The sequence below is a fragment of the Pituophis catenifer genome, unplaced genomic scaffold (genome assembly GCF_029215685.1).
Source record: "Pituophis catenifer annectens isolate HBS135680 unplaced genomic scaffold, rPitCat1.0.hap2 SCAF_18, whole genome shotgun sequence".
Lineage (NCBI taxonomy): Eukaryota > Metazoa > Chordata > Lepidosauria > Squamata > Colubridae > Pituophis > Pituophis catenifer.
Genome location: NW_027256898.1, coordinates 447127 through 473057, shown reverse-complemented (window position 1 = coordinate 473057; position 25931 = coordinate 447127). Strand labels below are relative to the sequence as shown.

The window sequence follows — 25931 nt, the reverse complement described above, 5'->3', positions numbered from 1 at the left end:
TCACCTCCCCTTTTCCAAAAAGATACTCCTGAAGGATATTGGATATTTTCAGCCCTCGAGGCTCAGCAGACGACCATTTTTAAGACACTTTTTTTCCCAAAGACGTTTATTAAAAACCAGGTGTTGGAAGAAACGATAGAAAGTCCTTTTCTTGCAGCCCGGAAGGCTTTGGTGAGTGTCCAGCACACGGGAAAAATGAGGCGTTGCAAACTGGCGACCACAGAGGGACACAGCTCAGCTGCACTCCCACTTGCCTCCCTTATCCGTCCCTGATTGCCCAAGGCAAGCCCACCCCTCGAGGCCTGCCCCATCTTCCAGAGAGAAAACCAGCCCCTCCTGCTCTCCCTTGGTGGGTTTTTTCCAAATTGGGTGTGTGTGTGTGAATTGATGCTTGTAACAAATGCAAAAAGTTCCTTAAGGCAGCTGGGAAACTGGTCTCAGATCCGTGGAATCGCCTCCCAAGCAGATTTTTGGAAGGGGAGGGGGAGAACCCAGGCCAGGCCATGTTTGTGGCTCCAACCTGGCCACTCCCCATTTCAAAAAAAGGGGTGGGGCAAAAAAAGGATGGACAGCAGAAAGAAAGGATGCAGACCAACGAGGAGGGGAGCTTTGTCCGGATTTCTGCCGAGGTGCCGTTTCTGCCTAGGAAGGGCAGCACGGGCCCCGATGAGCCCAAAAGAGCCACAGGGGGCTGGGTGGGGCCAGACAGATGGGAAAGTGCACTATGTGGCACCAATATCTCACACACACACACACACACACACACACACACACTTAGCTACACAAAAGTTTAAGGCAACGGTCCTGTTTGGCTTTGAGGTTCCCGAGAGGCTTTGTCCAATGCAAAAGGGGTGGGGGGACTGAGGCCGAAGAGGGCCTGGTGGCCCCCTCCCTTCTCCTCTGTCCAAGGGGTACCACTTTCCTCCCCTCATGTGGCAGGGAGAGGAGCAGGTGGGGAAGCTACGGACTGCTACGTTTAGTCGTCGTCGTCATCGTATGTACACGGCCCCACGGCCCTGCCCTCAGGGCATCGGGTCACCAAGACGGGGGAGGGTCTGTCTCTTCTCCCCATCCCTCCCGTCAGCGGGGGCTCTTTGTGCTCAAGTTACCTGGTGAGAAGAGGGAGTACTGGCCCAATGGCCTAATCCACCTGAGCTCTCCCCTCCCTTCCCCAAGCTGATCAGCGTCTGTCCACCGTGGCCCAGCACCAGCCCCGGCTCCTAAGAGTCTTTCAACATGCAGATGCGGGCGTAAATCTTCAGGGCGGGCCCTAATTTGATGTTCATGGCGCTCATGAGGTGGTCTTCCTTCAGCAGCAGCAGCGCCTGGCCATCGATCTCCTGGGTGCGGAACTCGTCAGCGATCTCCTGACAGCCTGCAAGGTGGGGAAACATATCCCATCAGCTCAAGAGACTTTTGTCCCCCTTCCAGTATCCCAATTTCACAATCCCCAGCAACCCAACATGGAGGACAGGCAGCTTTCTTGACGTAAAAGATAACGACCAAGGTACGAAAGATTGATGTCCGGGCTTCAAGGTAGGCTAAATCACCATACAGAGCTCAGGGAAATTTTGCAAGCCTGCCAGGATTTCTCTCTACTTTATCTTATACCAGACAAAATCTTGGAAGACAACCAGAGTTTCTACTTCATCTTATACCGCGGTGGCGCAGTGGTTAGAGTGCCGTACTGCAGGCTATTTCTGCTGATTGCCTGCAATCTGGCAGTTCAAATTTTACCAGGCTCAAGGTTGACTCAGCCTTCCATCCTTCCGAGGTGGGTAAAATGAGGAGCCAAAATTGTTGGGGGGCAATATGCTGACTCTGTAAACCACTTAAAGAGGGCTGGAAAGCACTGTGAAACGGTATATAAGTCTAAGTGCTATTGCTATTGCTATACCTAACAAAATTGAGACATAGCATTGAGTTATAGTTTGAGTTTGTGGCGCTTGTTTAACTAACTCTGGTGTTCTCTGAAAGTCCTTCAATCACCCTTTCCATTGGGAGAGGGGATTTCTCAAGGCAATTAAGTAGCCCAACGTGGGGCAAGAAGATGGGGTTCCACCTCTTGGGACCTCGCTTAGCGGCAGATGCTTACCGGGCAGGGAGTGGATGAATTCATACACGTCCTCCACATTCCACTTGGTGGGCTCGCTCGGCAGGAAGTGGCGTTCCATGCCCACCAGATCCCGCAGGTGGACATCCGGCAGTTCCATGTCTCGCTCACCCTGCCGCCGCCGGGAGGCAGACGAGCTGGCCGAGATGGGGGAGAGAGGCTCTTCGTAGCTGGAGTTGTCTGAGCAGCGGCTGGAGTCCTCTTGTCCGTGGCTGAGCTGGAGAGAGCTGGGTACCGCCATGGGCGCAGAACTGGGGGGCAAGGAGGCCGGTACCTATGGGCCCAAACAGGATACAAACCAGATTGACAGAGCTGCCTTCATACCCGTCTTCTGGACGGAATGACAGTATGACCGCAACGTATGACCACAATTGAGCCCAAAATTTACGTCGTTAAGTGAGAAATTTATTAAGTGAGTTTTGCCCCATTTTACGACTTTCCTTGCCACATTTGTTAAGCGAATCACTGAGTGTTAAATTAGTAACACAGTTGTTAAGTGAATTAGATGCCAAGTGTGCAAATTTTAATCACGTGACCATGGGGAGGTGGCTGTGTGAAAAACGGTCGTAAGTCACTTTTTTCAGTGCCGTTGTAACTTTGAATGGTCGCTAAACAAACTGTTGTAAGTCGAGAGCTATCTATAAGACCGAAAAGGACAGAACCATAATCTTCTGAATTTCTCCACTTCAGAAGATACCGTATTTTCCAGAGTATAAGATGCACCTACCTTTTCTGGGGAGGAAAACAAGACAAAAAATCTCCCTCTGTCTCTGCCTCCCAGCAATTTGCCTCCTTGCAGCAAACAGCAGAGGCCCACACGGCAATAGGCAATGGCAATCCCTGCAGCCTGAAACAGCTGATGGTCAGGAGGCCGATCCAACCAACAATCAGCTGCTTGTGCTAATCAGGCTGTGCTGAAGCTGGAACAAGCTGCTTGCTACAAGGAGGTAAACGCTGGGAGGCAGAGGCCAAAGGGTGGGGGCCGGCTACATTCGATGTATAAGACACACCCAAATTTTCACTCTTTTTTGGGGGGGGGAAGGACTGCGTCTTATACTCCGAAAAATATTGTATTCTGAAATTCTCTTTCCTCAGAAAATGTTCTGAATTTCCCTTTCTTAAAAAATACCCCAAAGTCCGAGTGCCTTGACGTTTCTGCCCATCCCCCACCCAGCTAACCGTTTTTTTGCTTTCTTTAGTGAGCGGGGGAAGGGCTCCCTTGCAGGGTCGGCGTCGGCAGTGCGCAGGCGTGTTCGGTTTCTGCAGCTTGCTGCGGTCCGGATGGAAGAGTCCCACTCGCTTGGTGCAACCCACATTATACCTAGGGGAGGGGACAGAGAGGTTAATACGGTGCTGTGGAGAAGGAAGACCAAGTCTCCCATCCGAATCTAAGCCAGGCTCGACCCTGCTTAGCTTGGAGAGCCGAGTGTCACCAGATGGGCCAGGAAATCCCAACTTCGCTCCTTTACGGATGTCTGGATATTGTTGGTGACGTTTCCAAGAGAGGAAGACAGAGTCAACTCAAACCGAGAGATGGGTAGGAAATAAATTTGATAATTATGGGTAGTCCTCGAGTTACAACAGTTCATTTAGTGACCATTTAAATTTAAAACGGCAGTGAAAAAAGTGACTTATGACCGTTTTTCAGGCTTACGACCATTGTATGGTCACGTGATCAAAGGATGCTTGGCGACTAACTCATATTTACGACGGTCACAGTGTCCTGAGGTCACGGGGACCCCTTTAGCGACCTTCTGACGAGCAAAGTCAAGAGGAAAAACCAGATTTACCTTATAAACGTGTGACTAACAACGGCAGTGATACACTTAGCAACAGAAAGTCGTAGAACGGGGCAAAACTCACTTAAATGTTGCCCTTAGCCACAGAAATTTTGGGCTCAACTGTGATCGTAAGTCGAGGACTACGTCGGGTGCAATCCCAAAACATCTGCAGCAGCCCTTGAATGACTGTTGGCATTGACAAAATCCCCGTCGGTCAACTGCAGAAGGCAGCGTGACTTGGAACAGCTTGCATCCTGCGACGAGGCCTTTAACGCCATCATCACACAGCCACACCTGCCAGGTCCTTGGGGAGGACTCGAGAGGTGGGCAAAAATGGCCAAATCCAGCCTGAACCTCTGGCGGGCTCTGCCGCCAATCACAACAGTAGTAAGGCTGCCCTTCACAGCGTTAAACCTGGTTTAGGGGTTTATTCTGCCATTACGGACAAAGGGGCCCAACCTCCCACAGCTTTGGGGTTTTTGGAGGTACCTCTTCGCACACGCCATGGAACAGAAACGCTTCGAACGCTTGAATTTGTAGGCAAAGTCGAGGCGGCCACAAAGCTCGCATTTCAACTTTGGGGGAGATGCCTCCTCGTCTTTGGATTCTGTGGGAGGAGAGAGCAAAATATTTCAGTCAAGGCCAGACGCAAGTCAACCCCCTTCCTGAAGGCCGCACAAAGGGGCCCCTTTGCTACAAGCCACTCAAGGAGAAAGGAAGGAACGGAGAGGGGCCCCAATGCGGGAACAGCCCTGTACCCCAAATTTTAAAAGGCTCAGAAAAATGGCTCTCAGCGCCAGAATTTATGCGCGATTAAAAACCTCTGCAGAAGTGGAGAGACTCGGGGAAAATGTCGGTGGATGCAGAAACGAGACCCTTGTAAAACAAGAGGTTTTTCTTCTGCTGCCTGACCCCTCCAACGTGTCAACCGAGAGGCGTTCTGCGCATGCTCAGAATCCCCACCTCCCTGTCCTTTCCCAGACCCACCTTGCAGGTAGGGGTCTTCCATCTCGGAGTCGGTGGTGGTCTCTTGCAGCTGGGGCTTCTCTGCCAGGATTGCCTGCGCATACTTCTTCTTCAGGTTCCCCACCAGCAGTGAGGAACGACCCACCTGTCCGGGGAAGAGCAAGATGGGGGTTAAAGAGAGCCTACCCCCCCCCAAAGAAAAGATTTTTGGGGGCCCGCAAAAATTGGGAGTCAAGGAAGAGGCTGAATTCCCCACCCAGGAAAGCTCTGGAGCACCTGCCCACCCGCCCACTCTCAAAATAAAGCCCCCCAGGCGCTCCCCACTTTTGTCCCACCCCCCCAGGTTCATTCTGCACCCCATCTAATTCTCCTTTAACCCCCCCACCCCAATTTCAGGTGGAGCAGAGAGAGAGGGAGGGAGAGAGAGACAGAGAGAGAGAGAGAGAGAGGGAAGGAGAGAGACAGAGACAGACAGAGAGAGGGAGAGACAGAGAGAGACAGAGAGAGAGGGGGAGGGAGGGAGAGAGACAGAGACACAGAGAGCGAGAGAGGGAAGGAGAGAGACAGAGAGAGAGAGAGAGGGAGGGAAAGAGAGAGAGGGAGAAAGAGAAAGACAGAGACAGAGACACAAAACAGAGAGAGAGAGACGGAGACAGAGACACAGAGGGAGAGAGAGAGACAGAGACAGAGACAGAGACACAGAGAGAGAGGGAGCGAGAGGGAGGCAGGGAGGGAGGGAGGGAGGGAGACCTACCGGGAACGGTTCAGCCCCTTCCTGGATGACGAATCCCTCGATCAGATGAGTCAAGATTTGGGGCTTCACGATGGCTTGGGGGGGCAGCTTGTTCTCCCCGTTTTGGGGCACGGCGCTGGGAACGGTGGAGGCAGCACTGCCGTTTCCCGATGTCATGCCGGGGCTGCTGGGGTCTGGGGGCGTGCGAACGCTGCCGGGGGTGGCCTCTGCCAGGGGGGAAGAGCGAGGAGAGGAGGGGCAGGCGTGAGGCTGGGTTCGGAGACAAAGGCAGAGGCCCCGGGCGCAAGACAGCCCTGCCCCTCCCGCCCTGCCCTGATTACCATACAGCTGACTCCCCCCCTCCCCTTGCCAGAGACCCACGCTGGACAGCCCCTCGCTGAAGAGGCCAGAGAAGCCCAGCTACACAATCCCAACGGTGCTGGAGCTGCACAACCCCCAGCTGTGAGAGTCCCTGGTGCTCTCTGAAGTGGGCCGTTTTCATGACACAAATTCGGTAACATCATCCCTGCTAGTAAGATTAATAAATTAGTAAAAGTAGCTACTTTATTAGCACTGATGATGTCACCTAGTTGGGTCACAAAACGTCTGCAAGAAAACCACAAGCTCAGAGAGCATCAAGGACCCCACACTCTTCTTCCTCCTCTTCCTCCTCCTCCTCCTCCTCCTCCTCCTCCTCCTCCAACCTCTCTCCCTTCTAGCACTTGTGATGTTCCCCAGTTTGGTTAATGAAACCTCTGCAAGGAAACCACCAAGCTAAGAGGGGACCAAGGACCCTGCAGTCCTCCTCCTCCCTGCAATCCCCCACTCCCTTCCGGCACTGATGATGTTCCCTAGTTGGGTTATGAAAGGTCTGGAAAAACCCACCAAGCCTCAGGGAGCACCAAGGACCCCTCATTTCAAACCTGAGCTACAAATATTCCCTTCTGTCGCAGCCCTGATTGCGCTAGGAAGCTCCTTTTGGGTGCACAATCCCTCCCCCTTGTTTTAAATTCAGCTCCCAAGACATTGACACCAAAGGGACTAGGAACTTGAAAGCCATGCCAGCAAGCACAAAAGCCAGAGCCCACACCCTTGGGGTTTCTCTCGTGGTCCTGGTTGGGCAAGATCCTAGGAAAGTCACAAGAGGAGGGCTGGGTCGTTCTTCCTGGCCCCTGGCCCCCCTTGGGGAACCTGATTTTGGGGTAGTGCGGGGGGGTGCCAGGTAGAGTCTAAAGCCTCTTGAAAGCTGGTTTTGTGGCGCATCAGGAATAGCACATATTTCGTTTACAAAGTGGGCTTGTTAATTCCCACCACAAGCTCCATTCGGACCACCAATGCGAGGAAAAGCTTTATTTTTCTTCCTATTAACATTTCCGAAGGCACAAACTCCTATGCATCACTCTCTCCCAACACCCCAAAATAACCAAAAAGGAGGGGAAAACCTAATTATAGAGCAATCACATCTAAGCGAGACTTGAATTCAGCCTAAAAACGGGGAAAATGCAGCCCTGAAATGAAACCAGACAGGTTTTCCATCCCGGTTCCGGGATCCAAACTGGTGAGAAAGGGGTGGCAAATTGGTACCCCCAAATTTCCGATCACCAAGGGATGTGGTAATGCTCACCACTTCATATTTGCAACAAGTGTGCAAATTTCGGTAAGGCACAGATATTTTTCTTAATAACAACATTCTGTCATGATATAACCCATGGAAAGTTACAAGATTTTTGGACATTATGAGGATGGTTGTTTCTGGATAAGGAGTGGCTTCATGGACTCAGTGAGGACTAGAAACTTTAGGAGGCTGTGGAACAGACACAAAGCACAGTTCCTACCTGTGTAGCTAAATTTTCCCCCTCCTCTGATTGCTGACTTACCTGGAGTAAATTGTTTTATAGAAGCAAACAAACAGAAAACCAAGGCATGAATTCATATAAAGCTAAATAAAAAACAAAATGAACACATCTAACAAATTAAAGTCATTCGGAGGAACACAGAAAGAGCTTTGGAAGTTGTGTTCCTTGTTTACAAATATTATATTTGGGGAGGGAATTCCAGGGTCCAAAAACTGGTTTTTTTTGTTATGTTCCAAAAACATATATCACCACTTGGTTTTTTTATCTCTTATCTCTCTCTCTCTCTCTCTCTCCCAAAAACAAGGCATATAACCCAAATTATCCAGCAGTAACTCCAGACCAATTGGCAAAGAAGGAAGAATTCTTGGGTTTTGCAAAGTAGGATAAAAATAACAAAACCACCCAGGTTTCTGGACCTCATGATGTCCAAAGCAGGATGTTTACGCAGGCAGAAAGCAGTGTTTAGAAACAAGGCAAATTCTGGCCAAGGAATCACAATCGTATCCACAAGGAATTGTGTAAAAACGAGGAACCGGGCTTTGCACGGTTATGATGCTCTGCAAGATTTTCTGCTCAAAAAAACACCCAAATTTGCAAATGAGAAAAAGGAGAAGCCAATTTTTTCTCTCTCTTTTATTTTGCAGAAAGCGGAGTGAGCCGTTAAGGCCTGTTTTTATCGTGCAGGAGTTCCAAGCTGTTTAAGCGGGGGGGGGGGGGAAATGGTCTTGATGTGACACGCACAAGGCTTTGCACGCCAAGCCGCCTGGCGACACACGCATGAGGGAGCTTGTTGCTCGCCCGCCCGCCTGCCTTTGCAATGCCCTGGAGACGCGACACTCCCTGCTCACGCGCCTCCCCGCCCGCCGGCCTCCCCCGTCGCAGGAACAACGCGTGCAACCTTCACAACAGAAGCCAGCAGGCACCCTTCGCAAGGCATGCTGGGAGCATCCTCGGTCAACAAAAGACGTCCACCTGCCCACCACATCCTGCTGCTCCTGCAGCAAAGGAGCTTCGCCAGTTGGCCTTCGGCCTGCGTGGATTTCCAAAGAAAGAACGGCCAAGCTGGACCCTCGGAGGAATTTCTGTTCTTGTCCATGAATCACACAAGGCCGTTCTTGCCTTGGGGCAATCTGGAGGACGCCCCAAAGCCCAGCTCAGTGGGGGACCCAGTTATTATCTCTGTTGTATCCCCCCCTCCCCCAAAGTAAGCCTCCCTGGTGGGATTGGTTCATACCATGCTTGAGCAGGGGGTTGGACTAGAAGACCTCTGAGGTCCCCTCCAACTCGTGTATTCTGTTTTCGTGACTTGGGAACACGGTGTGGTCGTAAGTCAAGGACTATCTGTGTTCCTCTACTACTAACGAACTCAAGAGAAAGAGAAAGACGCTTTCTAAACAAGGGTTTGTGCACGCGTGTGTGAATGCTGAGCACCCTATCTAGGTTAGCTGATTAGCCAGGTTCAAAGTCTCCACGGAATGTCTCTAAGTAAATAAAATAGTTGCAAGGATGTGGGAACCTTGTCAGTCCCTCTGAAGTACACGTTCACGCTGCTTCTAAAAGATTTAAGCGGACAGAAATATTCCAAGAATTCAGAGGCATGCAAAACTCACATAAATCTTACCTAAGGAGTTCAGCGAACAAAAAAGGAACAAGGTTGGTTTCCAAACCCAGAGGAGTCCAGAAAAGTCCCAAAATATTCTGATTTACAGTTGGGGAAACCACCAGCAGCTGGCAGATAAATTCCCCCACCACCCTAGACTGGCCGAGCCGTGTTTTGTTCGTCAAATCACCAAGAGTTGCGCTGTCACATGAGAAGAAAGACACGAGTGGCAAACCACAAGGGCAGAGTCCACGCAGTTCCCCTTAGCCGGTAAGCGGGAGGCTGTGTCTGCAAAACCAGAATCAAAGGCTTGGACCGGTGGCTGGATTAACTATGGTTCCACAAAGGGGGTTGGACTAGAAGACCTCCGAGGTCCCTCCCAACTTTATTCTTCTGTTTTTCTGCTCTCCAAAAACGGAAGGGGAAGAAGGCTCAGTGTCACCACGGCACATGCGCGGGGAAGGAGGCGCTGGCACGGAAACCCTGGCAGGGAGGGAGGGAGGGAGGGAGGGAGGGCCACCAACACAAAGAGAACAAACCCCACCCCTCACTCAGCTGTGAGCCTGGAATTATTGTGGCTTTCTGTTCTCACCCTCAGGAGTTGGGGAGCTGGCTTTGCTACCCCACTTGCACGCTCCATGATGCTCTCTCTCGGTGCAAATCCACCCAGGCTGGGCTCTGAAACCCCCTCTCCAACACACACACACACACACACACACCCCTCCAGATGAGGGTGGAGGACGCCCCCCCCGCCCCCCCCAAGCGTGGCCATAATCCAATCAGACCCAGCCTGCCTCCTTTCAGACGCCATCTGGACTCACAATGCAAATTCAAGCTGGCTTGGAAAGCAACGGAAACCCATCACCCATCAGGCCCACCCCCACTGGGAATTCCTGGCCATGTGGTGCTCCCACCGGAAGGACAGGCGAGCCAGCCCCTCCCCCCTGGAGAACGGGAGGGGGCCCCCCGGGCCGTTCTCTTTATTTATTTCCTGTTTCTTTATCTGCTCGTATGGAAACCAATCTGGGCAGCCAGTTGGAGGCCTCTCAGAGGCAGCAACCCCCAAAACAAATGGGGGAGGGTCTCTTTTCTGAGAAAAGAGGAATTCATCCCCACTTAACTTGTTACTGGGGACATTTAACCAATTCTCTCATTGCAATCAATCTCTCAGATGATAAAATCGTAGGCTTGGGAGGGACCCTGGAGGTCTTCTAGTCCAACCCCCTGATCAAGCAGGAGACCCTCGGCCATTTCAGACAGGTGGCTGTCCAGTCTCCTCTTGACAACCTCCAGTGTTGGAGCAGCCACAACTACTTCGGGAGACCAGCTGTCCCACTGGTTAATTGTCTTCACCGGAATTAAGGAAGTTTCTCCTTAATTCCAAGTTGCTGGAATTGGATTCAAAATTAATTTCCGGAGCAGAGGAACGGAAGGAAGGGAACCACAAGGGGATCTGCTAAGCGACGGAAGAAGGAAGAACTATTTATAGTCATAAAAAGCTGCCTTTGTGTCCTTCCCACCCTCCGCCACAAGCCACTTCCTGGAAACAAGAATCCTCTGACAAACATAACGAGCGCTGAAAAAAAAACTACCTGAAAATATTTAATCGATCGCCCTCAAAACAGGAGTCAGCAAAGTGACAACAGTCCTCCAGGAAAGCCAAGCAAACTTCTGCCGTGGAGAGCCCGAAGGATGATTTTGAGCGAGCCGCCCCTCCCCTCTTTACAGAGTGAGCTTCTCCATAAGTGAAACAAAAGGAACTTTTTCTTCACATTCTTTTAGAGATAAGTTGTGGAGGGATGCACAATGGGGGGGGGGGGGGCACACACCATCTGTCACCAGAATAGACACACACACACAATTTCCTCTTCCCTTGTGGTTTGCAGGGGAAGGAAAGGTGGCTTCTCCCAGGAGTCGTAGTTTAGGAAGAAGTTTGGAAAACCAAACCAGGTGAAAGGGAGTTCCACACCTGGGGGGGGGGGTTAGGTGCCCCCATGGCACTGTGATAGAGTTCCCGCAACTCAGTAGCCACCTTAAGACGGGCGGACTTCAACTCCCAGAATTCCCCGGCCAGCATGAGGTTCACAAAATATAACTGAAAAAGTTTGAGAAAGAAATTCAAAGCAACCTCACCTGGATTCTGCTGGGTATAGTAATGGGGGAGTAGAGAGAAAGAGGCGTGCAAATTTCTGTAACCAACAATGAACAACGTCCCTGCCCATTTCTGACTCTCTCCAATTTCTCAACGTGGCCTACCTCAAAGGGCTGGTTGGGTTCAAAGGAGACTACTCAGGTCAGCAACCCAGTTACAAACCCACCAAAAACCAGGGAGACCATCTGCCCGAGGAGTTTGCAGCTTCTGGCTAATGTCAACACCAGGGTGTTTTGATAACCCGGGTCAGGCCTCGGGGGCTGTGTGAAGGGTTGGCTAGGCGAATCAAGGGAAAGATTTACGGGCAGCTTTATGGCTGGGGGGGAAGGGGGGGCAGGGACCCCGACTGGCTACCCGGCAACCTATCCAGCCCCCCCCCCCAGGCACTTCCAGCCCATGAGAAAAAGCACCATGGGACTTGCAGTCTCAAAGGATTCCAGGGCCAAGTTGCTTCCCATTGGAAAGGGGCTCCTGAAGCCCCTCACAAGATCACTGCAAACTGCATCTGGGATGGGAGTTGTAGTCCAAGCCCCCCCCTCTCCGAACGAGGCCCCAAGAAGTGCTTTCTAAAAGCCCCCAACGGCCCCGCGGACCAAACGCCCGTTTCTCCAGAGAGCGGAACTCAGGACCCCGGACCCAGAGGGAGGGAGGGAGGCTGGCTGGGAAGCATGGGCGCTGGAGTCCCGAAGGAGCTCCGTCGGGGAGGCGATCGATCGTGCTTTCCTCCGCGGGGAGAGCGGGGGGGGCGTTTCAGAAGCCAGGTTGAGCAACCGGGGTCCCACGCGCGGCTCCTCTGCCGACCCACGGGAGACCCCCCCCCGAGCAGGGTCCAGGGGGGCCTTTCCCGAAGGGCGAAGGGCGAGATCCGGGGGCTGCCCGGCCGCCGCTTACCTGCCTTCCCTGCGCCACCTGAGTCACCTGCGCCGCCCGGCCCGCCCAGCACCCCATCCGCGCTCCGGTCGGGCGGCGGCAGAAGAAGGGAAGAGCCGGAGCGAAGGGGCGTCGCGGGGCCGCCAACAATGCCGCCCGCCGCGCCGAGGGAGGAGAAGCCGGACGGGGAGGCGCCGGGCCCAGCGCCCCCTCCCCCGCCCCCGCCCCCGCCCCGACGCCGCTCATTGGCCGCCTCGCCCGGCCACCTCCAGCGCAGCGCAGCGCAGCGCCCTCGCCGGACAGCTCCCTCGGAAGCCCCCCGAGGTCATCCAGCCCACCCCGCGCAGCCGGCGCCCGAGGGTCCCTCCCGCAGGAGGCCCCGGGGAGAAGGAGGCGGGCGGGAGGGATGCCGGCCCTTGGGGGTCCCTTGCAGACGTTTCAGGACCCAGCGAGGGAACGGCATCAGCGGCGCCCCACTTGGGTCCCGAAAGGCCTGCGGGGGAAACCGCTCCCCTCTATCCCTCCCGTAGAACAGAGACTAAGGGGGCCTCAGAGGTCCTCCAGCCCAGCCCCCTGTTGGAGCGGGAGACCCTCCGGAGCCACCCACTTTTGGGCAGGAAAAAAAGGAAAGGAAAGCTCTCACCTATCCGGAAAACCCCAAAGGACGGCAGGACCCCTCCCCAAGTGGCAGGGCCGGGCTCAGGGCTCCAAACCAGATTTAAACAAGGGGATTTTAGGTTTCTTTTTTTTGGGGGGGGGGAGTGGGGGAGGTTGGCAGAAGGAACGGTTCTTCCTTTGTCTAATGGCTTAATCTTATTAGGCCTGCCAATCCCCTTCTGCCCTCCACCCCACAAGACAGATGCCGGGCTTTTTATCCACACACACAACATACACACACACACACAGAGACATTTTGGGGGGGGGGTGTTCCGCACTGTAACAAAAGCCAAGAACAATTTTGGAGGGTCTGTTACCCACCTACGCATTTGAACCAGGTGGCATGAGAGGGAGGGCGGGGGGGCCTCCCCCCAAGAGGCCCTGATTTTCAGACACCCCCCCCAAAAAAAACTTTCCAAATTGTAGCAGCCCCTGCCCTCCCCCTCCAAATGACGCCCATCCCACATCAGGACTACGAATCCCAACATTCCCAGCTAAGAAGGCATCTCCTTTGTTTTAGCCACTGTTTGGAGGGGGGGTCAAAGGTTACCCTCTGCCTCCAAACGGCACAGGGGGGGCTGCCCAAACACGCCCCCCCCTCCATGATCCAGGACAAAGGGCTGGGCTGGGAAAGCAAACAAAACAGGCAAACCCTAAATAATACTTGCATTTATTCTGGTTCATTCTGGTTTGTTTTTTTTTAATCCAGTTTAGAAATGGGTTTATTTGACTTTTTCTTTCTACCTGTATATGTGGTTAAACTTTTGCAAAAATCGGAGAAGAAAGGGAAGCTAATTTTAACCTAAATTTAAATTAAACCTAAATTTAAAGTTAAAGTTAAATTTAGTTTCCCTTTCTTCTCAGATTTAAATTTAAATTCAAACTAAAGTACGGAAGGGGCCAATTTTTTTAATGTTAGATTTAGAGGTCGGTTAAGAGGACCAGAAACTGGATCTCCCCCCACATCGTGGCCAGCTGTGGCCCCACTGAATCACGCGGGACGGAGAAAGGAGCTTTTGAGGCTACAAATAAGGGAAAAACAGAATAACCGAGTTGGAAGGGACCTTGGAGGTCTTCTAGTCCAACCCCCGGGGCCATGGGATCGCAATAGGCGGCCTTCTAACAAGCCGTGTCCGTGAGGAAGCACGATTCGCTTAACAGCAGTGATTCGCTTAAGAACCAGGGCAAAAGCTGTAAAATGGGGCAAAACCTGTTTTAACAGCTGCCTTGTTTAGCAATGGGAATCTGATGCCGTGTTGTGGTCGTAAGTCACAACTTCACAGCAGCAGTGAGATTTTCAACATCCATGGGAGAAAAGGTCGTAAAATCGGGCACGACAACCCCTCCTCTCCCCCCACTTAGCAAGGGAGGTTCCGCTCCCCATCGTGGTCATAAATCGAGGATTATGGTAAGGGAAAGAAATGACAGTCGAGGGCCAGTTGGCCCCGGGGGGGGGTGGGAGGGGGTCTATTTTTCCACCTTGTGGCATCTGAGTATTGTGGCCACGGGTGCAAATTCAGACAGGCGTCTTTCCTGCAAAATTTGATTTGTTGCAAATACGACCGGTTGCGGGTTTTGGGGAGTGGCTTCGGGGGGGGGGGTCCCATGCCATCCTTGAAGGCTTTTTCCAGATGTCTTTACGTGTTTCCACAGAAACAGCAGCTGGAGGGGAGGGAGGGGAGGGGGTGTTTGTGCGAAATGGGAGTTTGCATGAGAGAAAGGCAGCTGCTTCTAGGAGGGGGGGGCAGGTGTGGCCTGTGTGTCTCCTCCCCAATTTCCCCCCCCCCCCGTTTCTCAGCAGGACCCCCTCCCACGCATTTTCCACAAAGCCCTGTGTGACTTTCAAGTAGTATTGTCCAGCCGGGGGGGGGGGGGGGGAACGGATTGTCTTGCCCCCCCCAAGAATGCAGATGTGATCTCACCCCTCCCGAGGGGGGGGGCATGCTGAAGTTTTGCTCCATTTAACTGGCGTGGAGGGGGGTGGGAAGCCGGGGTCAGGGATCCAGCTGTGGAGTGAAGCGGAGAGGGCAGCTCTATTGTGTTTGGGACAGTCGCGCCCCCTCCCCAAAAAATGTCTGGAAAGCAGACAAAAGGCAGTTGCTGCCCTGCTTCTGGGACCCCTCCCTGGCCACAGATCGGGGAGGGTGACATTCATGGGGCAGAAAGGGAGCTGGGTAAAAGAACGACAAAGGGGACCCCGATTTTCCTCGGGGGGGTGGGGGGGGGAGCATCTCAAGGAACCCCGTTTTGCCATTTTTATGGCTGCTAGGACCCCCCCTCCTCACAGTAAAGGGCCCCTTCATTTCGCCCCTTCGAACGGTCACTAAAGAAATGGTTGTAAGTCCACAGATGGTCCTTGACTTACGACCACAACTGAGCCCAAAATAGAGAGTTTTATAAGCCCCCCCCCCAACTCATAATCTTTGCCTCTAAGCAGCCTGCATTAAAAAATAAGGCTCCCAAATAAAGATTACAGGCAGTCTTCAACATACAACAGTTCATTTAACGACCAAAGTTACAACGGCCCTGAAAAAAGTGACTTAGGACAATTTTTAACATTTAGGGACGGTGGCAGCCACCCACGTGGTCAAAATTCAAACAATTGGAAACGGACTCATAATTATGACGGCCGCAGCATCCCGGGGGTCACACGATCCCCTTTTGCGACCTTCTGACAAGTTCTCCCCATTTTGGCCAGACCATTAGAGCCCATAATCCTCGTCCAAATCTCCTCAGAGCCCAGGGTTCTGCAGGCTTCTGCAGGTAGACTGCCCTGAATGGGGAAGTTCCCCAATCATAAGTAACTTTTTCCAGATTCCTGGGAAAGGAGGGAGTTGCCTGGGCATTTCCTACCGTGTGGTGGGGGTCCGGTACCCTCGGAAGGTGGTGGTTTGGGAGGGGCCGAGAGAGACGTGCAGGCAGCTTCGGGGGAGAGGAGAGCCGGGTCCTTCCGGGGACCCTCCTGGACGCTCAGGGGCAGCTGCAGACCGAGAAAAGAAGTGGAAAAAAGAGTCAGAAGAGAAAGTCCAAACATGCAAAGAAATTTTCCTGATGATTGATGGAAAAGAATATTTGTACCTCCACCCCGCCCGCACTCACCGTCCCAACGGGCGGCTGTAGCTGGAGAATGACTGCAGACGTGTGTTGGAACTTGGGCTGAGTTGTGTGGTTCGGACACCCGGCGGGACGTCCGTCTGTCCGCTGCAGCCCCAGGGCAGGAGGGCCGGGCAGGTGTGGGGACGTGTGGCTGGAATTCGGCCTGTGCTGGGTGGGAGACTGGCAAGCTGGCAGGTGGGCTGAGGGGGCGTTGAGGCTGGGGGCAGGTGTGTTGAAGGCTTGCAGGTGGGGGGGTTTGGGCTGAAGTTGCTGCTGGATTACAAACTGGTGTGGGAGGGGCTTTGTCTGCTGTGGTTGCGGCTGAGTCTGGGCTGGGGAATAAGCTGGAAAAATAAGGGGAAAAAAAGGGGGGGGGGAGAAGACCATTACTTTCCCACCAGGAAGCAAAACCTGCTACCAGCGTCCCCTCTTCTGTGTTCTTTTAGGCAGAAGCATGATTTTGTTTACTTAACTCAAAAGAGAAGGACAATGAAAAAGGGAGAGGAAAAAGAAAGGGAGGGGAGGAGAGGAGAGGAGAGCAGAAGAAGGAAGGAAGGAGGGAGGGGGAGAGGAAGGAAGGAAGAAGGGAGGAGGAGAGGGAGGGAGGGAGGAAGGAAGGACCTTGAACCACAAGGAGACCCCCTCCCCAGTCCTTTCACCACCCTACCTTTCCTGTGGCCAGGCCACCTTCGGACACACTCACCTGGGGCAATCAGGGCGTGAGTGGTGGCGGGAGGGCCTGTCCGGTTGGGGGCGCTGCCTCGTCCGTCCAAGGCGGCCACTGTCCCGTTGCTGCTGCTGCTGCCGCCGCCTGCCCCGCCCCCTTCACCTTTCCTCAGGTGCTCGGAGGGGAGCTCGTGTCCGCCTTCCTTGGCGCCCTTCGCCTGAGCCGCAGGGGAGGTAGAGGAGGCCGAGAAAGAGGAGGCCGAGGAGGAATGGCTGCCGTTATTCAGAGCGGGTTTGATAGCCACGGCAGGTGATGACGGCTGACCCGCGCTGGAGCTCAGCGCCTGGCTAACAGCTTGCTGCGTCCGGAGGGCCGAATTCTGCACCTGGAGACAAGAGGGCCCCAATCTCAGGAGAAGCTTCCGCCACAAATAGTCCTTGACTTACAACCAGCCGTTCAAAGTTACAACGGTGTTGGAAAAAGTGACTTATGACCGTTTGTCACACTTACGACCGCTGCAGCCTCTCCACGGTCACGCAACTGACTCGTATTTACGACGGCTGCAGTGGGATCACGTGATCCCTTTTGCGACCTTCTGGCCAGCAATATCAGCGGGGAAGCCGGATTCACTTAACAACCGGATTGCCAGCTTAACATCTGCAGTGATTCGCTTAACGACTGTAGCGAGAAAGGTCGTAAAGTGGGGGGGAGGGGCAAAATTCACGTCACAACGGCCTTTGCCTAGCAGTGGAAACTGTGGGCTCGGCTGTGGCGTTGAGCCAAGGGCTACCCGTGCAGGGAAGGCCCCCTTACCTGAGGTGCGGGGGTGGTGGGGGGCTGCATGCTGCTGCTGCTGGTCCCCTCGGGCTGGACGGCGGCGACGGTGGGGGTGAAGATGAGCTGGGGGGACAAAGGAACAGCACGGCCTAGGCTCCTAGCTACTTGCATTAAACTTGTCTGCTGGGCCTGAAAATCACAGCAAATGGTTCCCCCGTTGCTGATCCCAGCCAGCCAAGCCCAGCAAAACACAGAACGACAGGACGAGAGGGCTGGGAGGGACCCCCGGAGGCCCTCTAGTCCAACCCAGCAGGAGACCCTACACCATTCCAGACAAACGGCTGCCCAGCCTCCTCTTCTTGAACTCCTCCAGGACTGGAGCCCCCACAACTTCTGGGAGAAGCCGTCCCACTGATTAACTGATCTGGGATTATAAATAAGAGAATAACAGAGTTTGAAGGGGCCTCGGAGGTCTTCTAGTCTAACCCCCTGCTCAAGCAGGAGACTTTAAACTATCCCGGTCAAATGGCTGTCCAATCTCTCCTGGAAGACCTCAATGGAGATCCTCAATCATCCAGCTCATGATTATCCCAAAATGCAATTGTACTTTCTTCTTGGTTTTTTTCCCCCCTGAAAACGTTTTGCTCCTCATCCAAAAAGCTTCTTCAGTTCTACCTTCTTCACTGTCCCAGGATCACATGGTCCTTTTCTGTGACCTTCTGACAAGCAACGGGGGAAGCTGGATTCACTTAACGGCGGGGGCAAGGAAGCTCATAAAATGGGGCAGAACTCATTTCACCACTGCCTCGCTTAGCAACAGAAAGTCGGGGGCTCGACTGTGGTCGTAAGTCGAGGACTACCTGTAATTAAGTCGCTTGGAGGAATCTGCAATTGTGTTTTCTCAACGACGGCAACAAAACTAGTGTCAACACTGACACACTAGCAACGCAGCTTCGCACCCTCCCTGGATGCAGAGATAACCTCCTAGTGGATTTAACCCTAGGGTGGAAGGACCCCTCCCCTCCTCAGGCCAAACCTGGACACCCCACCCCTGGGGGCACCCCCAACGGAGCATCACTTACCATCTGTGCCCGGAGATACATTTGCGCCTGGCTGGCACTCAGGGTCGGGTTGCTGCTGTTGCCCAAAAGCACAGCTTGCTGGGCGATGCCCGAGGCGGTGGCGGCCGCAGAATTCGCACTCTGCGCCCGGTTGATGAGCTGGGCCGCCGCAGGGGAGGTGGCCAAGTTGATCTGGACCAAGAGACGAGCGAGTCAATGAGCCCAGCCGCGTCTAAGGAAAGGGGAGCCCCCAAGTACTCGGGGAGAAACCGAGGCAGGCTCTGTCTTACCGTGGGCTGCTGTGGGGGGGTCTGCGTGGCCCCGTTGGAGGAGGGGGAGACGCCCTGCCGATTGGCTGCCAAGCTGGCCTGTGAAAGGGGGGGAGGGGGAGCGGGACCCCCCACTGCGTTAAAGTGGCATTCCCGCAACCCAAGAACCTTATTAAAATCTTAACAAATAAATAACGAAAATCAAACTAAATAAATTTGGTTGAGCTGATACAAGGAGTTCTTCACTTGCAGCAGTTCATTTAGTGACCTAATTTAGTTTTATATATATATATATATAGGATAGACAATATGTATTAAATGGGGGAGAAATGTTACAATAAATGAAATGATAATATCAAGATACGATAAAGATTGGAGGAGTAAGAAGATGATACACTGAATGACTGATTATGTATTGTATGTTTTTTTGTCTATAAAATAAAAAAACTTTTTATTAAAAAAAAAATTGGGTTCCATTGTGGTCGTAAGTCGAGGACCACCTGTCCCAGATGAACCCCTCTTTTGCAATCTTGGGGGGGGAGTGCCCCAAGAGGAAGACAAACCTTTCCTGGCGGGCGCCCCCCCGTTCCCCACTCTCCCGCCCCACAGATGGGAGTCCCTGCCTTTTTGCGTGGCCTCCCCCCCGGAGTGGCAGACCTGTTGGATGGCGGCCAGACTTTGCAGCTGGCTGCTCCCCAGGTGCTGCTGCTGGAGAGCGGCCGTTTGCAGCATCAGATGCTGTTGCTGGGCAGCGTACATCTGCTGCAGGTACTGTGCGGCCGTGTTCGGTTGTCGGTGCAGAGCTTGCTGGATCACCTGCCCAGGAAGAAGAGGAAGAAGGAGAAGGAGAAGGAGAAGGAGAAGGAGAAGGAGAAGGAGAAGAAGAAGAAGAAGAAGAAGAAGGAGAAGGAGAAGGAGAAGGAGAAGGAGAAGGAGAAGGAGAAGGAGAAGGAGAAGGGGAAGAGGAAGAGGAAGAAGGAGAAGGAGAAGGAGAAGGAGAAGGAGAAGGAGAAGGAGAAGGAGAAGAAGTAGTTTGCAAAAAGAGGAAGAGAAGGAGGCCCCCAGACGCCTCCCACTCACCCCCACCCCTCCAGGCGTGGAAAGAAACGTGCCAAAGCTTGTTCTCCACCCCAAAATCCTCCCCTGGGACCTCACCTGCCTTCTGAAAAGTAAGAAAGGGACGGAGATTTCCACCATTCCGAAGGCAATTTTGCACACCTGACCTAAAACGTTTTGCAATTCTTCCGGACCGGCTTTACGAATCGGGCTTACGACGATTCATTTAGTGATTCATTGTTCACACTTGATGGCCATTGCAGCACACACAGACACACCGTGGTCACGTGATCAAAATTCAGATGCTGGGCCACTCATATTTATGACGGCCGCACTGTCCCGGGATCGTGTGATTCCCCTTTTCTGACCTGATAAGCCAAATCAAGGGGGAAGTAGGAAGGAGCTTGATCTCTAACACCTTACATGGTAAACCATGGGTTTGTAAACCACAGCTGCAGTAGCTTTCTCCTTCTCCAGCACCCCAGAAATAAATCACAGAATCATAGAAGGGACCTCGGAGGTCTTCTAGTCCAACCCCCTTCCCAAGGCATCAGACTTCATACCATCCCAGTCCAAAGGCTGCCCATAAACTGTTTCAACTCTGACCCTCAAAACGACGCTATGGAGCACTGCACACCAGAACAACTAGACACAAGGACAGTTTTTTCCCCAACGCCATCACTCTGCTAAACAAATAATTCCCTCAACACTGTCAAACTATTCACTAAGTCTGCACTACTATTAATCTTCTCATCGTTCCCACCACCCATCTCCTCCCACTTATGACTGTATGGCTGTGTTGCTTGGATCCTTACGATTTATATCGATATTGTTTCCTGATTGCTTATTTGTTCCCTATGACTATCACTAAGGGTTGTACCTTATGATTCTTGACGAACGTATCTTTTCTTTTATGTACACTGAGAGCATATGCACCAAAGACAAATTCCTTATGTGACCAATCACACTTGGCCAATAAAAAAAACTCTATTCTATTCTGTTCTGTTCTGTTCTGTTCTGTTCTGTTCTGTTCTGTTCTGTTCTGTTCTGTTCTGTTCTATTCTTTCTGAAGGCAACCAGGGATGGAGCACCCACAACTCCTGGTGGCAAGCAGTTCCACTGATTGATTTTGTTCCGATTATCAAGAAATTTCTCCTTAGTTCTAGGTTGCTTTTCTCCTTGAAAGTTTCCATCCGTTGCTTCTTGTCCTGCCCTCTGGTTGAGGCATGGAAAAAACCCATGCATTTAACCCAAATTCCCCTCTCTCGGTGTGTTGCACCACACAACCCTTTGAAAATCTTGCGCGTTTTGCAAGCAGGCTTGCAAAGAAACTCACGAGAAAGTTCAGGTATTTTCAACCACACGACTTTTTGGAAATCTTGTGCGTTTTGCAAAGAAGCTTACCTTTTTTTTAAAAAAAAAAAAAACTCAAATGAAGTCCAGGAGTGTTCAACCACACAACTTTTTTGAAGCCTTGTGTGTCTTGCGAAGACGCTTACAAAGAAACTCAGATAAAGCCCAGATAAAGCGTTCGGCCACACAACCCTTGGCAAATCTTGTGCATTTTGTAAATAGGCTTGCAAAGAAAGTCAGATCAACTCCCAGGCAGGAAACGGGATTTAAATAAAGGGTTGCTATCTAAATATCTTACAGCTTCCTCGCCCCCTCCCCATAAATGAGGGGGGGGGGAAGGGAGAGGAGGGGGGTCAGATCAAAGGTTAACCAGCCTCAATGAGGGTCTTAATGCTTTGACCTTGTAGGCAGGGGATTTGCAAGGGGTCCCGGGGGAGCGATCAAAAGGAGTCATCAATCATCCCCCTGACATTCCCACGTGAGTCAAAGAATCCAAAACGAAGCCTTAGCAGCCGGTGGGCAAGTGCTACTTAAACAACGTTGTGTATTTTGCTTCCACAATGGCACACAATTCTTCCAGGGACACAACACTGATTGGACTCTCTGCCTTCTCCTCAGTGGCAGGAAAGCCCCCCCCCTCCCCCGTTTTTAATTTGATTTTTTCCCCCTGAAACCAATAATGCTTAATTGATGTAGGGAAGGAAAAACTCACAGGGTAGAGGATCCGGGTGGCCCTTGAGTTATAACCGTTTGTTTAGTGACCGTCAAAGTTACAACGGCACTGAAAAAAAGGACTTAGGAGCATTTTTCACACTTATGACCGTTGCAGCACCCCACCCCCCCATGGTCACGTGATCGAAAGCCAGACACTTGGCAACTGGCATGGACTTATGATGGTTGAGGGTCATGGGGTCACGTGATTCCCTTTTGCGACTTTACGACAAGCCAGGTCCAGGGTGAAGCCAGATTCGCTTAACAACCAGGTCACTAACTTAAGAACTGCAATGAATAGAACAGAACAGAATAGAATAGAATTCTTTATTGGCCAAGTGTGATTGGACACACAAGGAATTTGTCTTGGTGCATAGGCTCTCAGTGTACATAAAAGAAAAGATATGCTCATCAAGATTCACTTAACAACGAGAAAGTCTGTAAAAGGGGGAAAATCTCTCACTTAATAACTGTCTTGTTAGCAACAGAAATTTTGGGCTCCATTGTGGTCGTAAATCAAGACATCCCAGCTATACTGGGATGTCTTGAACTTCAATTACAGAATTCCAGCTGTAGATTCTCGCAGTTGTAACTTCAATGAGTGTTTTTTTTTTCGCATCATCATCATAAGTATACACAGAAGCACACAGAGAGAGAGAGAGACACACACACACACACATCATAAAAGCAGAGAACTTAGAGACACAATCACAAAATCACCTCACACCCGTTGGGGTACAAAACTTTTCTCTGTCCCAAAGCACACTTGGTGTGATGTGTAACCCGACCAGCGAAGGACGGTGGCTTCTGAGCCCACACACACAAATCTTCAACAGGTGTGGGTGTGTTTGTGGGTGTGGCAGCATGCTTGCAAAGGTGCCTGGCTGATCTTGTGGTGTCACCCAGAAGGTGTTTCAGCAACATAGTGCGAGAGCAGGGAACTCGTTCGCCATCAAAAGACCACAAAAACAGAAACCCTGATTAAACCAAAACCTGGATGGGAAATCCCTGCACAGCACTTGCAAACTCTGGAGATCACCCCAAGGAACCAGCTGAACTCCCCACCCCCAGGATGAAAAGCATCCTGAAAGGGGTTCACAAACAATGCAACCCGACAACGCTTGTTCCCACGCTGCAGGGAGAAACCGAGATTGTGGGTTATCTTGGCTTAAAAAAAAATTCAGGATAAAAGATACCTACGCTCTGGTCCTTCGAGGCAGGGATCCCTCGTGGTCCTTCCTGCGGGCGAGGTTGGGATCCACTGCTAAAGAGATCCCCGGGCAAGGATTAAGCCTTGGGGGGGTGGGGTGGAGGGAGGGAGGGAGGGAGGGGCTATGGGGCTCTCTAAATCCGAAGGGACAAAGGTTTGGTCCCTGGGGAAGAAAGTTTGGTCCTGGAATAAAGTTTTTGCATCAGAAAGCAGTTGCCCTCCCCTGCCAGTTCTTGGAGACACACCCACCCACCCAGACAAATACGAACACACAAAGCCCACCCCTCCTCTCCTCTCTCCTCTCCATCCCTTGCAAAACTTTGTCTGGGTTTTTCCCCCTCCACCGCTATCCTTGGGAGTTTTTTTCCCCACCTGCATTCTCCATCCTTCCCATGTTCCTCCGCCCTTCCTGCTGGAGGATAATGGTAATTGTAGTCCAACAGGGTGAGGGGGCGGGGAAAGGACCCTTCCTTGTGGTCTGAAGATTTAGCACTTGGCACCTTTGGGTGGCTGGAGAGATTTGGGGGCCGCCAGACAAAAATGGAAGGTGATTTTCACAAGCATTTTTGTCGGTGTGTGGGAATGGTAAATCTGGGGCAGTTTTATCCAATTTTGGCACCTTAAAAAAAAAGAAAAAAACCAGGGCTAGGAACTTATGGAGTTCTTCAACTCTTCGAATGGATGTGCAACTTCAAAGTTTCCAAAATTTAATGGTGAAGCTGGAGTGAATCAAGACGAGACGGGATAGGTAGGATCGTTTGCTCCATTTTACAACTTTTCTTCCCACAGCCGTTAAGTGAATCGGGCTTCCCCACTGACTTTCCTTGTCCGAAGGACCCAAAAGGGGAATCACGTGACCCCGGGACACGGCGTTCGTCATAAGTCCATGCCAGTTCCCAAGTGTCTGAATTTCAATCATGTGACTGCAACGGCCGTTAAGTGTGAAAAACTTTTTTCAGTCTCATTGTAACTTCCAACAGTCACTGTTGTAGTTCGAGGACTTTCTGTATTGCAAGCATGATTTGAGAGACCGGAACCCCACGCCATAAACCGTGATTAAGCAATGACTGGCCTACTCCAACCCTGGGTCACCGTTTGCAAATTGTGTTGTTTGCACCAAGCCAGGATTAAGCCAACCATGTTACAAGCTGCGGGCCGGGCTCTTTCTAACCAGGAGGCCCGTTCAGAAAGGGAACTCACGCAGAGCACGACTCCTCCCAAGGCCACCTGGGAGGAGCTTCTTAATTAATTAACGTTACTTAATTCGTTCGGCATGGTTCATTCGCCTCCTGTGTTCCTCACACGGATGCCCAGCAGGGCCACGAAGGGCCACCAGAGGGCGATATTTACCAAAAGATTCCAGATCAGACTCAAGTCACAGGAACCTTGGAAGGGAACCTGGAGGTCATCTAGTCCAGCCCCACTAGAGAGATTCACATTATAACCTTGATTCAAAAGCCCCGATAAATGCTTCCTGGGGAAACCCCACCCACCCACACCCCACCCCGCTTTCAGCCTTTCTTTTCCTCTCTTCCCCACTGATTGCAGATCTAGGTTAATTCAGGAGGGGGGCTGTGAGGCCAAAAAATGCCCTCTACTCCCCCACTTTCACAAGGGAGGTGGGGGGAATGGAGGACGTGGCAGAGGGAATCCCCTCTAATCCTGTCAGATGGTTGAAGAGCATGCAGAAATTGTACTTTAGGAAATTGCAGAGTTGGACCTCAAAGGTCATCTAGTCTGACCCGCTCTTAAGGCTACCAGTCCCAGAGGTCGGAACATGCAATTGGGTTCTTTCCATAAATTTGGGCCCCCCAGTCACAGGCCTGGCTGCTCTCCCCTCACCTGGACGGTCTGGCGGTCGGGGATCCCACTGTAGACGGAGATGGGGGCCCCCGTCTGGCGGCCACTGCTGCTGCTGCTGCTGGGGGCCGTGGTGGCAGTGGTATTCGTGGCCCCTGGGTTGCTGAGTGGCGGCGGAGCCGGGATCTGCTCGTTCTCCATGGTGACCATGCAGGGCAGCCCGTGAGGAGTAACGTCCAAGCAGACCCTGCAAAAAAGAGGAAGAGGGGTATATTTTTTTTAAAAAGGGTTCAGTCCCGAGTTCGAATCTCGCCCTGTCTGACTTACAACAGCCACCCCATGGATGCTGCCTGGAAAGGAAGCTCCACTGCAGACGCACAGACGCAGATTTGCAGGTTTCCCACCTAGGTGATGCTTGGTCTACAGTGAACGCACAAACACACACACAAAAGTGCCTTGCTTTGGAAAATCGCAACCTGACAATCTCCACAATGGTGAGGTTGCCCCGTCCACAAAAGCCGCAATGTGAGGGTAGTCTCAGGTACAGTTTTTTCCCCCCCTCTTTGGGAAATGTTTCTAGGGACCGGCCCCATGTCGCTGGTGCCAATGGGAGGACTAGAACCCAGCTCTTCCCACACCATCTCTTTCCTCCCTAACTGGTATTACCTGGTCATTTGAAATCTTGAAGCTCTCCCCTTGAAATTTCACTTTCAAACCCTCCGCCATCCCAAACATCTGCTCTCTCCCAGCCTTGAGGACTAGAAACTTGCCCAGTCCGATTAGATAAATAATTTTAGATAAACCAAAATGCAAGTTCACCCCATCCGGAAAACACCACAGTATAATACAGCCCCCTCCCCACTCCCCATTGCTATAAGGACAATCATGGAAAAGTGGGTAGGGGGGGTCTCATCCCCTGCTCCCCAACCTCCCCCCAGCACCTGTTTGCCCCTTACCTTCAGGACCCCGCCATTTTCAGGGGCCTCGGCTTTTGGTGGGTGTAGCTGACAGGAGCCCCGTTCATCCCCCCTGGCAATGCCCCTCAATCTTGCACCCTCCACAGGGGGCTCCAGGACATCCCACCCCCCCCATTTGGACCCAGTCCCCCTTGCCAAATTCCAGCAGCCGCACACAGACACACACAGACACTCCCCCCTTCCAGGGATGCTGAGAGGCAATGCTGTAGTGGCTGTGCATAGGCAC

At 52.3% G+C, this 25931-nt stretch overlaps 1 protein-coding gene across 3 annotated transcripts; it reads right to left on the bottom strand.

Annotated features, from left to right (window-relative positions):
* Nucleotides 1-76: 76 nt before the first annotated feature.
* On the bottom strand, nucleotides 77-24938 carry PHC2 (polyhomeotic homolog 2). 3 transcript variants are annotated; one of them, XM_070956355.1, is made up of 14 exons: nucleotides 24771-24938; nucleotides 19256-19414; nucleotides 18620-18697; nucleotides 18351-18521; nucleotides 17305-17457; nucleotides 16528-16876; nucleotides 15828-16168; nucleotides 15582-15708; nucleotides 5615-5820; nucleotides 4882-5005; nucleotides 4384-4501; nucleotides 3293-3434; nucleotides 2096-2387; nucleotides 77-1375 (listed from the first exon to the last, which is right to left on the bottom strand). In XM_070956355.1, exons 1-14 carry the CDS (start codon nucleotides 24936-24938, stop codon nucleotides 1221-1223), a joined length of 2583 nt encoding a protein of 860 aa, XP_070812456.1. In that variant the 3' UTR covers nucleotides 77-1220. The 3 variants fall into 3 exon arrangements, with proteins under 3 accessions (XP_070812456.1, XP_070812457.1, XP_070812458.1); XM_070956356.1 differs by lacking the exons at nucleotides 15582-15708; nucleotides 15828-16168; nucleotides 16528-16876; ... (3 more) ...; nucleotides 19256-19414; nucleotides 24771-24938 and adding an exon at nucleotides 12093-12209; XM_070956357.1 differs by lacking the exons at nucleotides 15582-15708; nucleotides 15828-16168; nucleotides 16528-16876; ... (3 more) ...; nucleotides 19256-19414; nucleotides 24771-24938 and adding an exon at nucleotides 9071-9091.
* Between the last annotated feature and the right edge of the window lie 993 nt (nucleotides 24939-25931).

Excerpts from the sequence above, each read along its gene's own strand:
- PHC2 (XM_070956355.1), bottom strand. The coding sequence starts at position 24,938 with ATGGTCACCATGGAGAACGAGCAGATCCCGGCTCCGCCGCCACTCAGC. Across the intron at positions 16,877-17,304 it reads CCACCACCCCCGCACCTCAG|GTGCAGAATTCGGCCCTCCG; the intron begins GTAAGGGGGCCT and ends TCTTGTCTCCAG. Across the intron at positions 3,435-4,383 it reads TCCATGGCGTGTGCGAAGAG|GTATAATGTGGGTTGCACCA; the intron begins GTACCTCCAAAA and ends CCCCTCCCCTAG.